We start from the raw sequence: 13870 nt of genomic DNA, 5'->3' as shown, positions 1-13870 counted from the left end.
AAATGTGTTATCAAAGGTGCCTTTTAAACAACATTGATAGAAACTCAGGGGGCAATAGTACTGACCCTGGGTGTGGAATTATTATCCATGAAGTAGGGAATCATCTGTACTGTACCGAATATGGTAGCTACGGGGATGCTAATAAACATAACACACACCAGATACAACATGAGAATCCTGTAACCGGATGGCCTGTCCCGAATGGCAAGGGGTGGTACTGGCTCTGTGGCCATAAAGCCAAGAAGGTGTTGCCCCTAGGATAGAAGGGAGCTTGCACGCTGGGGGCAAAAATTCCAAATGTCACTATTATTGAAGACGCACAAATCCAAAGCCCCCTTGAGACCACACGCAGAATTAAGCAGATTCCAGATAATCCTCCAGTAAAAAGAAACGAGGCCTTTCACAGTTGAAACAAGGCCTTTCACGGTTGTGCAAGGTGGTTTTTACCTTGGTTAGGGGTGAGTGATTTAGAAAAAGCCATTGTAACTATCTCAGCTATAACTGAAGAACCAGAAAATAACACTCTGGATGCAGTCTAGGCACTACAAAAGGAGATAACAAGTTTGCAAAAGTAGTACTCCAGAATCGAATGGTATTAGATTTATTACTAACCTCACAAGGAGGAGCGTGCACTGCAATTAATGCTAGTTGCTGTATGTATGTAGATCAAATGGGACAAATTTGACTGATCTCAAAAATCTTTGGAGAAAAAAGCAAACAAAAAAAAACAACATGAAGCACCTACGTAGAGTGGCTCAGGGACTGAAGATGACACTTCCTGGGGGTTTAGAAACATTTGGGAGAAACTAACTTCGTGGTTACCTGAATGGAATTAGCTCAAACAACTTTTTGCTGCTATTATAGTAATAATGGCATTGTGTATCTGTCATTCCCCATGCCATCCAAAGAAGAATATTGCGCCTTAATATTGGAAAAACTCAGGAGCGGGGTATGTGAAGAGGTGCAAAAACAACAACAGGAGTAAGAAAAGAAGAGGGGGGAATTGTGAGAAACAAAGTTGTATTTTTGCAACATAAGGTGTTTTTGCAGTGGATAGTTCCACTAGCCTTGCATATTCAAAAGTGACTGTGTGGCACAGCAGGGGGGAGTATGTTGAGCAGATAAGGGGAAGATCCCACTGTCCCAAAATAAGGATAGCTAAGGGAAATCCAAGAGTCCACTGGGACAACTCCTCCTGTGGAGATCGCCCCTCGTATTGCTCCTCCCACCACCATCGCGCCTCTTCTGGGTGAGGGACGATCATCCCCCTTGCTGATGGCGCACTGTTGGTGCGTACCCCAGCTGGTGGTTCTGGCAGCTCCTCTGCCTGCTTGGGGATTGGGGCCCCGAACATAAGTCCTGAGATGGTTGGGGGCCAGCAAGGCCTGCAGGTGTTGCCTGTTCATGGGAAGCATGTCTGGTTTTCCTGTGCTTCTGTTTCCACTGAGGGCAGAGTCTGTGTGCCACGCAGTCGCAGATCCACTGTCGCTTTCCTTGGTCTGTAGCGAAGCTGATTCTTCTGTGGGCCAGGCTGGGAAATGTTGGAGGGCCCATGGACAACCCAAGAGGCTGCAGAAACTCCCCATTCCTCAGAGGCAGCCATCCATCTGGGCGGAGAATGCTGTCACGCACCATGCTACCCTGTGTTGCTGGCTGGTTGCTGGAAGCTGCCATCGAGTATTGCTCACAGCCAGGTACTGGCAGACGTGGGGTGGGCTTTGAGCTAATGATCCACGGGTCCCGAGAGATGACAAAGAGGACAACAGCCTGTGAGAAACAAAGTTGTGTTTTTGCAATAGAAGGTACTTTTGCGGTGGAAAATTCCATGAACCTTGCATATTCAAAAGGGATTTGCAGCACAGCAGTGGGGAGTATGTTAAGCAGATAAGGGGAAGATCCCACTGTCCCAAAATAAGAAGGATAGCTAAGGAAAACAGGAGGAGCAGTACAAAGTCAGTAAAAACAAAGGTCACGGGCCCTCTAGTCATGAGAGAAGAAGGAAAAAAAAGGAAAAGGAGAAATTAACAGTTGGTCAAATGAAATTGTACGTATGTGGTATAGAAAGGCGTTGAGAAGTTTGTGAACCTGCAGTACTCAGCCAATGAGGAAACAGGGGAGGAATCAGGTGTCGGGCAGTAGGGAATAGAAGGTGACGATGAACTGTTACTGCACGCTCCTGCTTGCAGGACGCCTGCCATGACCTCATCCATCTCTTCATCCTGATGAGGTGGTCTATAACAGACCCCCACCAAATGTCAGCCCTACAGGCCCTCCCCCGATCCTTCTCCATAGACATTCAACTTCATCATTCCCAGCCCCAAGCTCTTCAACATCAAAACACTCTTTAATATGAAGAGCCACACCACCACCCTTCCTTCCTTGCCTATCCCTTCTGAAGAGCTTGTAGCCGTCCATGGCAGTACTCCAGCCGTGGGAGTGATCCCACCATGTTTCAGTTACGGCAACTAGGCCGTAGTCAGCCTGTTGCACAGTCGCTTCCAGCTCCTCCTGTTTGTTGCCCGTGCTGCGTGCACTGGTGTAGATGCACTTCAGATGAGACATCTGCCTCACCCCCAGCTTCAGCATTGTTCCCCCAGGCTCTTCTCTGGTGAGCCCTGTTTTATGCCCTTCACCGTCCAAGCTAGTTGTCCTCTGGTGGGACAGCACACCTTCCCTGGTATCCCTGAGCCCACCTTCCCTCTTCATCCCCAACACACACTATGCGCGAAGGCTCCCATAGAACACTTGAGTACAAGTAAAGAATTTTATTTATTTACAGTATTGGAGCTTTTGAAAATCACAAGCTCCATGGACGCTGGCCCTGCCTCTCCTGTGGCCTGCATGGCAGCAGTGCTCGGATGTAGAGCTCTGCAGCGATACAGATGTCTCCTGCCAAGTAACTGCGAGTTTGAGGATGCTTCAGCAACAACAGAGGAGAAGCAAATTCTTCACTCGTGTGCTATGTGGCCAGTCCAAGGGAGAGCTTGGGGACTGCCCATCCAGGGAAGACAATGGGTGCCATCAGCCAGGGCAGGGCTGAGGAGGAGCTCCAGGAGGAGCAGCCGGCTTGCCCTGGCTTATCCTCATCACCTTGTCGTAGAATCACAGAAACATAGAAACACAGGGTTGGAAAGGCCCTACAAGGTCATCAAGTCCAACCGTCCTCCTGTCACCAATACTACCCACTAAGCTATTAAATCATATCTCGTAGCACCTCATCCAGGCGCTTCTTGAACACTGCGAGGGACGATGACTCCACCACCTCCCTGGGCAGGCTGTTCCAGTGCCTGACCACTCTTTGAGAGAAAAAGTTTTTCCTCATATCTAATTGAAATCTCCCCAGTCACAACTTGTGGCCATTTCCTCAAGTCCTATCACTAGTTATCTGAGAGAAGAGGCTGACCCCCTCCTCATCACAACCTCCCTTCAAGAAGGTGTGGAGTGCAATGAGGTCTCCCCTGAGCCTCCTCTTCTCCAGATTAAAGAACCCCAGCTCCCTCAGCCACTCCTCCTAAGTCTTGTGCTCCAGACCCCTCACCAGTTTTGTTGCCCTTCTCTGGACACGCTCCAGGGCCTCGATGTCTTTCTTGGAGTGAGGGGGCCCAAAACTGAACACAGTACTCAAGGTGCGGCCTCACCAAAGGTGAGTACAGGGGGATGATCAGCTCCCTGCTCCTGCTGGCTGCACTATTCCTGATACAGGCCAGGATGCCGTTGGCCTTCTTGGCCACCTGGGCACACTGCTGGCTCATGTTCAGCCGAGCATCGATCAACACTCCCAGGTCCCTTTCCTCTTCACAGTCTTCTAGCGACTGTGCCCCAAGCCTATAGCGCTGCAAGGGGTTATTGTGGCCAAAGTGCAGAACCTGGCACTTGGCCTTGTTGACCGTCATCCCATTCGCCTCAGCCCAGGAGCCCAGCCTATCCAGATCCCTCTGAAGGGCCACCCTACCCTCAAGCAGATCGACGCTACCTCCCAGCTTGGTGTCGCCTGCAAACTTACTGAGGGTACACTCAATCCCCTCATCCAGGTCATCAGTAAAGATATTAAACAAGATAGGCTCCAGTACTGACCCCTGGGGGACACCACTTGTAACGGGACGCCAGCTGGACTTCACTCCATTAACCACTACCTGCTGGGCACGGCCCTCCAGCCAGTTCTTGACCCAGAGAAGAGTGTACCTGTCCAGGCCACAGGCAGCCAGTTTCCCCAGGAGAATACTGTGGGAGACCGTGTCAAAGGCTTTGCAGAAGTCTAAGTAGACTACGTCAACAGCCTTTCCCTCATCTACTAGTCTGGTCACACGGTCACAGAAGGAGATGAGGTTGGACAAGCACGACTTGCCTTTAATGAACCCGTGCTGGGTGGGCTGATCTCCTGGATGCCACGCATGTGCCGTGTGATCCCACCCAAGATGACTTACACCATAACGTTCCCTGGAACCGAGGTCAGGCTGACAGGCCTGTAGTTCCCTGGGTCCTCCTTACGGCCCTTCTTGTAGATGGGAGTCACATCGGCAAGCCCCCAGTCCTCTGGGACCTCTCCAGACAACCGTGAACACTGGTAGATGGTGGAAAGCAGCTTGGCAATCACCTCCGCCAGCTCCCTCAGCACCCTAGAGTGGAGCCCATCTGGTCCCATGGACTTGTGACATTCCAGATGGAGGAGCAGGTCTCTAACTGTCTCTTTCTGGATCACAGAGGGTGAGTCTCTACCTGAATCACAGGGGACTTCCAGGTCAGGGCGTAAAGTACCCTGAGGACAACTGATCTGACTATTAAAGACAGATGTAAAGAAGGCATTGAGAACCTCAGCCTTTTCCTTATCCTCAGTGATCTCATTCCCTGCTGCACCAAGTAAAGGATGGAAATGTTCCTTGGTTCTTCTCTTGCTGTTAATATATTTGTAAAAGGATTTCTTGTTCTCTTTTACTGCAGTGGCCAAACTGAGTTCAAGCTGGGCTTTTACCTGTCTAACTTCCTCCCAGCATATCTTTGCAACATCTTTGTAATCGCCCCAAGTAGCCTGTCCCCTCTTCCAGCAGGCGTAGACTCTCTTTTTCTCCCGGAGTCTCAGTAAAAGTTCCTGGTTCATCCACGCTGGTATTTTTCCCTCCGGCTCGCCTTACGGGACTCAGGAACAGCCTGCTCTTGTGCCTCTAAGACTTCCATCTTGAGGAGTGTCCAGGCTTCCTGGACCCCTTTACCCTTCAGGAGTGACTCCCACGGGACCCTTGCAGAAAAGGCCTGAACAGGTCAAAGTCCGCCCTCTGGAAGTTCAAGAGAGCAGTTTTGCTAGTATCCCTTCTGACATCACCAAGGATAGAAAACTACAATTTCATGGTCACTCTGCCCAAGACAGTCCCCAGCTTTCACACCTCCCACCAGTCCTCCTCTGCCAGTGAGGAGCAGGTCTAGTGGGGCACCTCCCCAGGTAGGCTCTTGAACCAGCTGTGTCAGGAAGCTGTCTTCCACACACTCTAGAAACCTCCGGGACTGCTTCCTCTGCGCAGATTTATATTTCAAGCATGTGTCAGGGAAGTTGAGGTCTCCCATGAGAACGAGTGCTGGTGATCATGTAACTTCTGCGCGCTGCTCACAGAATGCCTCATCCACCTCTTCATCCTGATGAGGTGGTCTATAACAGACCCCCACCAAATGTCAGCCCTACAGGCCCTCCCCCAATCCTTCTCCATAGACATTCAACTTTATCATTCCCAGCCCCAAGCTCTTCAACATCAAAACACTCTTTAATATGAAGAGCCCCACCACCACCCTTCCTAGAATTATAGAATATCCCGAGTTGGAAGGGACCCGTAAGGATCATCTAGTCCAACTCCTGGCACCGCACAGGTCTGCCCAAAATTTTAGACCATGTGACTAAGTGCACAGTCCAAATGCTTCTTAAATTCAGACAGGCTTGGTGCAGTGTCTACTTCCCTGGGGAGCCTGTTCCAGTGTGTGACCACCCTCTCGGTGAAGAACCTCTTCCTGATGTCCAGCCTAAACCTCCCCTGCCTCAGCTTGACACCATTCCCGCGGGTCCCATCTCTGGTGATTAAGGAGAATAGGTCGGTGCCTGCCTCTCCAGTCCCCCTCGCAAGGAAGTTGTAGACTGCGATGAGGTCCCCCCTCAGCCTCCTCTTCTCCAGGCTGAACAGGCCCAGTGACCTCAGCCGCTCTTCCTACGTCTTCCCCTCTAGGCCCTTCTCCATCTTCGTCACCCTCCTCTGGCCACTCTCCAACAGTTTTACACCCTTTTTGTACTGTGGTGCCCAGAACCGCACACAGTACTCGAAGTGAGGCCGCACCAGCGCAGAGCAGAGCGGGATAATCCCTTCCCTCGACTGACTAGCAATGCCGTGCTTGATGCATCCCACGATACGGTTGGCCCTCCTGGCTGCCAGGGCACACTGCTGGCTCATATTCAACTTGCTGTCAACCACAACCCCCAGATCCCTCTCTGCGGGGCTGCTCTTCAGCGCCTTGTCGCCCAGTCTGTACGTATAGGCAGGGTTGCCCCGTCCCAGGTGCAGGACCCGGCACTTGCTCTTGCTAAACTTCATGCGGTTGGTGATTGCACAGCTCTCCAATCTGTCCAGATCTCTCTGCAAGGCCTTTCCACCCTCATCCGAGTCCGAAACTCCTCCAATTTTGGTGTTGTCGGCAAATTTGCTCACAACACCTTCTAGTCCTACATCCAGATCATTTATAAAAACATTGAAGAGGACTGGCCCTAAAATGGAGCCTTGGGGGACCCCACTAGCGACCATCCGCCAGCCAGATGTGGCCCCATTTACCACAACCCTTTGAGCCCTGCCCGTCAGCCAATTGCTCGCCCATCGTATGATGTTTTTGTTTAGCTGTATGCTGGACATTTTGTCCAGTAGGATCCTATGGGAAGCTATGTCAAAAGCTTTGCTGAAGTCCAAAAAGATCACATCAGCTGGTTTCCCTTGATTGACTAGATGGGTGATCTTATCATAAAATGAAATCAAATTTGTTAGGCAGGACCTACCCCTCATGAACCCATGTTGGCTGGGACCAATGACTGCATTGTCCTCCAGGTGCACTTCAATAACTTCAAGGATCATCTTCTCCATAATTTTACCAGGCACTGACATGAGACTGACAGGCCTGTAATTGCTAGGGTCTTCTTTTTTGCCCTTCTTGAAAATTGGCTCAACATTTGCCAGCTTCCAGTCTGCTGGGACCTCTCCAGATTCCCAAGACCATTGAAAAATAATTGAGAGAGGTCCCGCAATGAAGTCAGCCAGCTCTTTAAGCACCCTGGGATGAATTCCATCCGGACCCATGGACTTGTATGGATCCAGGTGGAGCAGCAAATCCCGCACACGTTCAGGGTCTGTTGGGAGTTTATCATTCCCACTGTCATGGTCCTCCAGCTCAGGGCACCCTGGGTCCCGAAGCCCATCATCAGTGTTGAAGACAGAGGCGAGGAAGGCGTTAAACGTCTCTGCTTTACCTAAGTCCTTGTCTGTGAGCTGACCTTCCCCATCAAGTAGCGGACCTATGTTTTCTTTGGTCCTCCTTTTTCTCTTCACATATCTAAAAAAAACCATTTTATTGTCTCCCACAGACTTGGCCAGCTTCAACTCTAGTTGGGCTTTAGCCACACGAATTTTCTCCCTTCAAACGCGAACAGCGTCCCTGTATTCCTTCCTCGTCACCTGACCCTCCTTCCAGCAGCCGTACATTTTCTTTTTTCGCCTAAGCTCCAGTAGAAGATCAGCCAGGCCGGCCTTCTGCCCCGCCTGCTTGACTTCTGATATTTGGGAATTGCCTGATCTTGTGCTTTTAGGAGGCAGTGCTTAAAGACTGACCAGCACTGGTGGACGCCAATGCCTTCAAAAGCAGTTTCCCTTGCGACCGTGCTGACTAGTTCCCTGAGCAGCCTGAAGTCTGCTTTCCCCATATCCAGGGCTGAAGTTTTGGTGGCAGTTTTCCTTCTGTCACCAAAAATTTTCAACTCAACCACTTCATGGTCTCTATGGCCGAGATGGCCACCAATTGCCACATCTCCCACAAGACCCTCTCTGTTCTCCAGCAACAGATCTAGGAGGGCACCTTTCCTAGTTGGCTCCCTTAGCACCTGCACCGAGAAGTTATCATCTAGGTGCTTTATGAACCTCCTGGACTTGCTCATGTCAGCCGTGTGGTGATCCCAGCTGACGTCTGGCAAGTTGAACTCCCCCATAACGACAAGGGGAGTTAATCTTGAGGCGTCTCTTAGTTCCACAAACAATCATTCATCGGCGTTCTCATCCTGGCTGGGTGGTCTGTAATAGACTCCCACAACGACATCCCCTTTATTTGTTCGTCCCTTAATCCTTACCCAGAGGCTCTCAACTTTGCCATCATCAACTTGCCTATCCCTTCTGAAGAGCTTGTAGCCGTCCATGGCAGTACTCCAGCCGTGGGAGTGATCCCACCATGTTTCAGTTACGGCAACTAGGCCGTAGTCAGCCTGTTGCACAGTCGCTTCCAGCTCCTCCTGTTTGTTGCCCGTGCTGCGTGCACTGGTGTAGATGCACTTCAGATGAGACATCTGCCTCACCCCCAGCTTCAGCATTGTTCCCTCAGGCTCTTCTCTGGTGAGCCCTGTTTTATGCCCTTCACCGTCCAAGCTAGTTGTCCTCTGGTGGGACAGCACACCTTCCCTGGTATCCCTGAGCCCACCTTCCCTCTTCATCCCAACACCCACTATGCGTGAAGGCTCCCATACCTATAAGTTTATTTACACAAATAAGTTTATTTAATTACAATATTGGAGATTTTGAAAATCACAAGCTCCATGGACTCTGGCCCTGCCTCTCCTGTGGCCTGCATGGCAGCAGCGCTCAGATGTAGAGCTCTGCGGTGATACAGACGTCTTCTGCTGCCTACGGCAAATCCTATCCCAGACCGAGCTGATGCTGTTGCTGTTCGGTTCCGCTGCAGTGCCCTGGGTGCCACAGGTTTGGCGCAAGTGACACGAGCACGGGTATCTGGTGATAGGGGCACTGCAGTGCTCTGAAGACGACGAGCTGGAGTAGCCATGGGGCTCCTGGGGTCTTGTGGAGGCTAAGATGGGAGCTGGCCTGGCCTGTGCATTTCCCCGAGGGAGGTTGCTGCCTGTCCACTTTTCTTGGCTGTCGGTGCCCTGGGAGCAGGCCCCACAATCTGGGGAGCTCTCGACCTTGCCAGGGCACTTCTTCCTCCAAGGCCACCACTTAGGTCCCCTGGTGCCTGCCTCAGCCCCAGCTGTTTCAGACGCCGTGGTCACCTCCGCACTGGTGTTTCCTTTCAGAGGGACAGCCGCAGCCCGGAGGTGGAAGCTGCTGTCAGAGCGTCCGGTCTGCTCGGTGCTGCTGCCCCAGTGGCCTTGTGGGGCTCCTGCGGCTGGTCCCACAAAGTGTCTGCGGTGCTTCCGACGGTGCTCAGGCCTCAGGCTTGTAGCTTGGACCACGGGCCTGAGGGCTGGGTAGACTGCGGTGGGCTCTTGTCCTGCCCACGCGTTCGGCATCCCAAAGGGCGTCCTCACAATTTCACCCTTGGGAGCTGTGTCCATCCTGTGGCCAGAGCAGCCGTTCCTGGTGTAGTGTGTGTGAGCCCTTGGGGCTGCCCAGCCGCTCTCCTCCCAGGGCACTGCTCGCTGGGATGGGCGCTCCGGGTCGAGCTGGTCCCTGGGATGCTGCAGCTCCGGGGCCTCGCGCTGCTCCTTGGGCATGAACGTGGCCTCGGGCCTGTGGAAATGGACAGGCTGCGGGTGGAAGCGTGGTGGTCCAGAGGCCGCTGGGCAGACAATGGAGGCCCCGTGCTTCGTCCAGTTCCTCTTGACCTGGTCCGGATAGAGGAGAGGCTTGCATTTGAGGAAGGGGACACAGGGACATTGTGGTGGCAGGGGGCCAGAACAGGCATTTTCAGGCAGTGCTTCATGCTCCTCTTCAGCTGACTGCTGCACTGTCCCAGAGGAGCTTTCTAGGTTTTCTTTGCTTGCCGTCTGCATGCAGGCCTTGCTGCACTCCTCAAGCCTCAGCTGCGGCTCTGAGATGTCGACAGGCGCTGCAGTTTGGGGCTGGTTCTCATTACCAGCATCAGCCCCCAGTGGTCTCAGGACGATGACGAAGTCAGTTTGGCAGCCCTGGTCTTTTCGTAACACTGTGTTGGCTGGGCTGGGAAGTGCTGAGAGGTCCACGGACAAGCCGAGAGGTTGCTGGGACACCTCAACCCACTGCTGTCGCCCCTCATCTGGGCGAAGGAGACTCTCACGCACGATCATCCCCATTTCTGGTGGCTGCATGGAGGAGGAGACCTCAGCCGGTGGCTCTTCATCTCCGCTGCCTGGCTTGGAGCCCTGCTTCCCAAGCCTGGGGGGCCTGGGGGCTGTCAGAACCTCTAGGCACTGCCTCTTCCCACGAAGCTCATCAGCCTCCTCTGCACTGCTGGTTTTGCTCAGGGCAGAGTCCAGATGTTGGTCTTCTTCAGGGATGTCTGCGGGATGTGTCTCCTTCCTGGGCGCTGGCTGGCACGGAGGCTCTGGCTCTGTGGGGGCTCCTCCATGGTGCTCCAGAGAGGCGTTGCTCCAGCTCCCAGGACAGCTCTTGCTCCTGGGGATGCCGTAGCCACAGCAGGACAGGCTGCCCCGCTCCAGCAGCTCCTCCACGTCCTTCGATGCCACTTGCCAGAAGTCAGGCCTCAGCGCAGCAGCCTCACACCCGGGCAGTGCCGACAGCACCAGCTGCTGCAGCTCCTGTATGGCCTCGATGCACTCCGTACAGCCAGGGCAGCAGCGCCCTGACCCCCACAGCTGCTTGGTGCCTGCAAAACAGGGAGGGAATCTGAGCTGCGGTGGGACAGAGGCACCAGGGCCACCTCAGGCCCATCGGGATGGGCTGCTCGGTCCTGAGGCCAACCCAAAGGGGACTCACCAGGCTCCGGTGCTGCTGCTTGTAGCTGCCATCCCCACTTGCGCCAGCACAGACCGTCACCCTGTGGGCACAGGAGCACAGCACAGTGACCAACCTGGGGAGGGACCCGTGGGGCCACTGCCGACACTCCCCTGCCCCCAGAATCCCAGCCTCATGTCCCCCCACCCTCAAGTCCCCTGTACCAGTTGGCGCCGGCCCTTGGCAAGCAGGGAGAGCCCGGCCACCAGAAGCAGGAGGCCGGGGAATAGGAAAACGCTGCTGTCGTCAACCATCGCTCACAGCCAGGTACGACCGCACTGGCAGACGTGGGGTGGTGGCCGGTGCTTTATAGGGACACGGCCATGAGGTCACAGACAGCACGTGGCGATGCCTCTGTGAGGTCACAGCCCCCAGCCCACGTTGAAGCAGGCTGGTGCCCCTGTGCTGCATTTGTGGGGAGGTGGAGGACCAGGATGGCTCCGCCGGGCTCCTCGCTCGGGGCCAGGGTCACAGCCCACTGCCCAGCTCCAGCTGTGTCCGACAGCCTCTCCTGTCCCCCACCCCAAGCTCCTTAGTCTGCCACACTACGCAGATTCGCTATCACAGCTGGGAAGGAACTCTTTATTGCTTTTGGTCCCGAGTGACGGCGGAGCTCTCAGCACAACCACCTGGCTTATGAAAGGGCGCTATGACTTCACGAAGGGCCCTGCAGTTTGAGATGCCGACAGACACTGCAGCACGGGGCTGCTTCCCGACCTCAGCGCATCCACTCGGTGCTCACAGACACCGGTGTGAGAAACAAAGCTGTGTTTCTGCAATAGAAGGTGTTTTTGTGGTGGAAAATCCACTAACCTTGCATATTCAAAAGGGATTGTGCAGGCATGACAGCAGCACAGCAGGGGGGAGTTTGTTAAGCAGAGAAGGGGAATGTCCCGGTGTCCCAAAATAAGGAGGATAGCTAGGAAAAACCAGACGAGCAGTGTGAAATCAGTAAAAACACAAATCACAGGATCTATAGTCATGAGAGAAGAAGGAAAAAAAAAAAAAAAAAGGATAAACTAACATTTGGTCAAATAATACTGTACGTATGTGGTATAGAAAGGAACAAAGAAACAAAGACCACGGGCCCTCTAGTCATGAGAGAAGAACGAAAAAAAAGGAAAAGGAGAAATTAACAGTTGGTCAAATAAAACTGTACGTATGTAGTATAGAAAGGCCTTGAGAAGTTTGTGAACCCGCAGTACTCAGCCAATGAGGAAACTGGGGAGGAATCAGCTGTCGGGTAATAGGGAATATAAAGTGATGATGAACTGTTACTGTGCGCTCCTGCTTGCAGGACGCCCGCCTTTGCAATCGCAAATAAAATACAATAAATAAATAAATAAATAAATAAAATCTTCACAGAAGATCCTGTCTGAAGAAAATCATTGAGATTTTTCTCACAATCTCGGGGCTGTTCCAGGATCTTGTTGCCTTCCAGAGAGTTCTTGCCACCACAGAGAGGAAGGTGCACCCTGCTGATTTCACCCATTCCGTCGGGGGTGGTGGGTTGTGTCAGGATGGCCGACAAAGGACCAAGACAGTTAAACTGAAGACAGGCTCTGCGAAGCACTTGGGGGGGGGGGGGGGGGGGGGGAAGGGAGATCAGCACAGGCACAGCACAGGCACAGGGGTAACTGCTGATAACCTGGACCGGGAATTCCATGCACGGACCAAAGTAAGGCAAACTTCACCGTATTGCCTTGGGGCGGGTTCGGGGAGACTCTTATGTGCAGTGTGAATAAGATGCACTTTCAGTGTGAAGCGAGTGTGGAGTCCCAATCAGCGAAAGATAGACATGCAAAGGAGAGTCTCGGGACATTGGGCCCTTAGGTGTACAGTACCCCAAGCACGGTGAGGTGAGGTGCTCGTCAGTACACCAAACCTCTGTGCTAATCCTAGGTGAAGGCGTGTGGTACCCTGTGGGTGGTAAAGTCACTGCAGCACGTCAGGAAGAGATGGGGAATAAGGGTTGCAAGAGTCAGCAGAGTGAGGGTGGAGACCCCGGCACTGTGCCTAAAGGTAGTCCTTTGGGGAGAATGGCAAGGATTTGAAAAAACAACCCAAAGACTAGGGAAAAAGATTTAAAAACAAAACAAAACAAAAAAACAATGAATGGTTAGATATTGTGTAATTGCTGTAGTGGGTTTACGTGGCAAGGTTTTGGTAGCAGGGGGCCATACGGATGGCTTCTGTGAGTAGGATCTAGAAGCTGCCGCCCCATGTTTGGTAAGGGCCCCACTGCTGACCAGAGCTGAGCCAGTAAGTGATGTTGTTTTGCGCCCCTGTGAGAGCATATTTAAGACAGGGAAAAAAAAAAAAAAAAAAAAAAAGTTGTGCCACACAGCAGCTGGGAGAGTGAGAGGAGTGAGGAACAGCCTTGCAGGCGCCAAGGTCAGTGAAGGAGGGGGAGAGGTGCTCCAGGCGCCGGAGCAGAAGTCCCCTGCGGCCTGTGGTGAGGACCATGGTGAAGCAGGCTGTCCCCCTGCAGCCCATGACGTACCACGGTGGAGCAGGGTTCCACGCTGCAGCCCGTGGAGGAGACCACGGTGGAGCAGGCGGACCTGCACCGACGGAGGCTGCGGCCTGTGGAAGACCCCTGCTGGAGCAGATTCCGGGCCGGACCTGTAGCCCGTGGAGAGGAGCCCATGCAGGAGCAGGTGACCTGGCAGGAGCTGCTGACCACGGGGGATCCAGGTTGAGCAGTTTGCTCCTGAGGGATGGACCCCGTGGTACGGACCCACATCTGGAGCAGTTCTTGAAGAGCTGCTGCCTGTGGGCAGCCCACGCCGGATCAGTTCGGCAAGGACTGCATCCCGTGGGAGGGACCCCACAGCACAGGGGACGAGAGTGACCGAGAAGGAGCGGTGGAGAAGAAGTGCTATAGACTGACCATAACCCCCATTCCCCCGTTCCCCTGC

The 13870-nt window shown here is 53.3% G+C and overlaps 1 protein-coding gene across 1 annotated transcript; it reads right to left on the bottom strand.

Annotated features, from left to right (window-relative positions):
* Positions 1 to 2769: 2769 nt before the first annotated feature.
* On the bottom strand, positions 2770 to 11963 carry LOC121061757. Its single transcript, XM_040541082.1, has 4 exons — positions 11114 to 11963; positions 10932 to 10992; positions 8845 to 10821; positions 2770 to 2837 (listed from the first exon to the last, which is right to left on the bottom strand). Exons 1-4 carry the CDS (start codon positions 11201 to 11203, stop codon positions 2770 to 2772), a joined length of 2196 nt encoding a protein of 731 aa, XP_040397016.1. The 5' UTR covers positions 11204 to 11963.
* Between the last annotated feature and the right edge of the window lie 1907 nt (positions 11964 to 13870).

This window comes from Cygnus olor, chromosome Z (genome assembly GCF_009769625.2).
Source record: "Cygnus olor isolate bCygOlo1 chromosome Z, bCygOlo1.pri.v2, whole genome shotgun sequence".
NCBI lineage: Eukaryota > Metazoa > Chordata > Aves > Anseriformes > Anatidae > Cygnus > Cygnus olor.
Note: the sequence above shows the minus strand (reverse complement) of the source record. Positions and strands in the feature narration are given on the sequence as shown.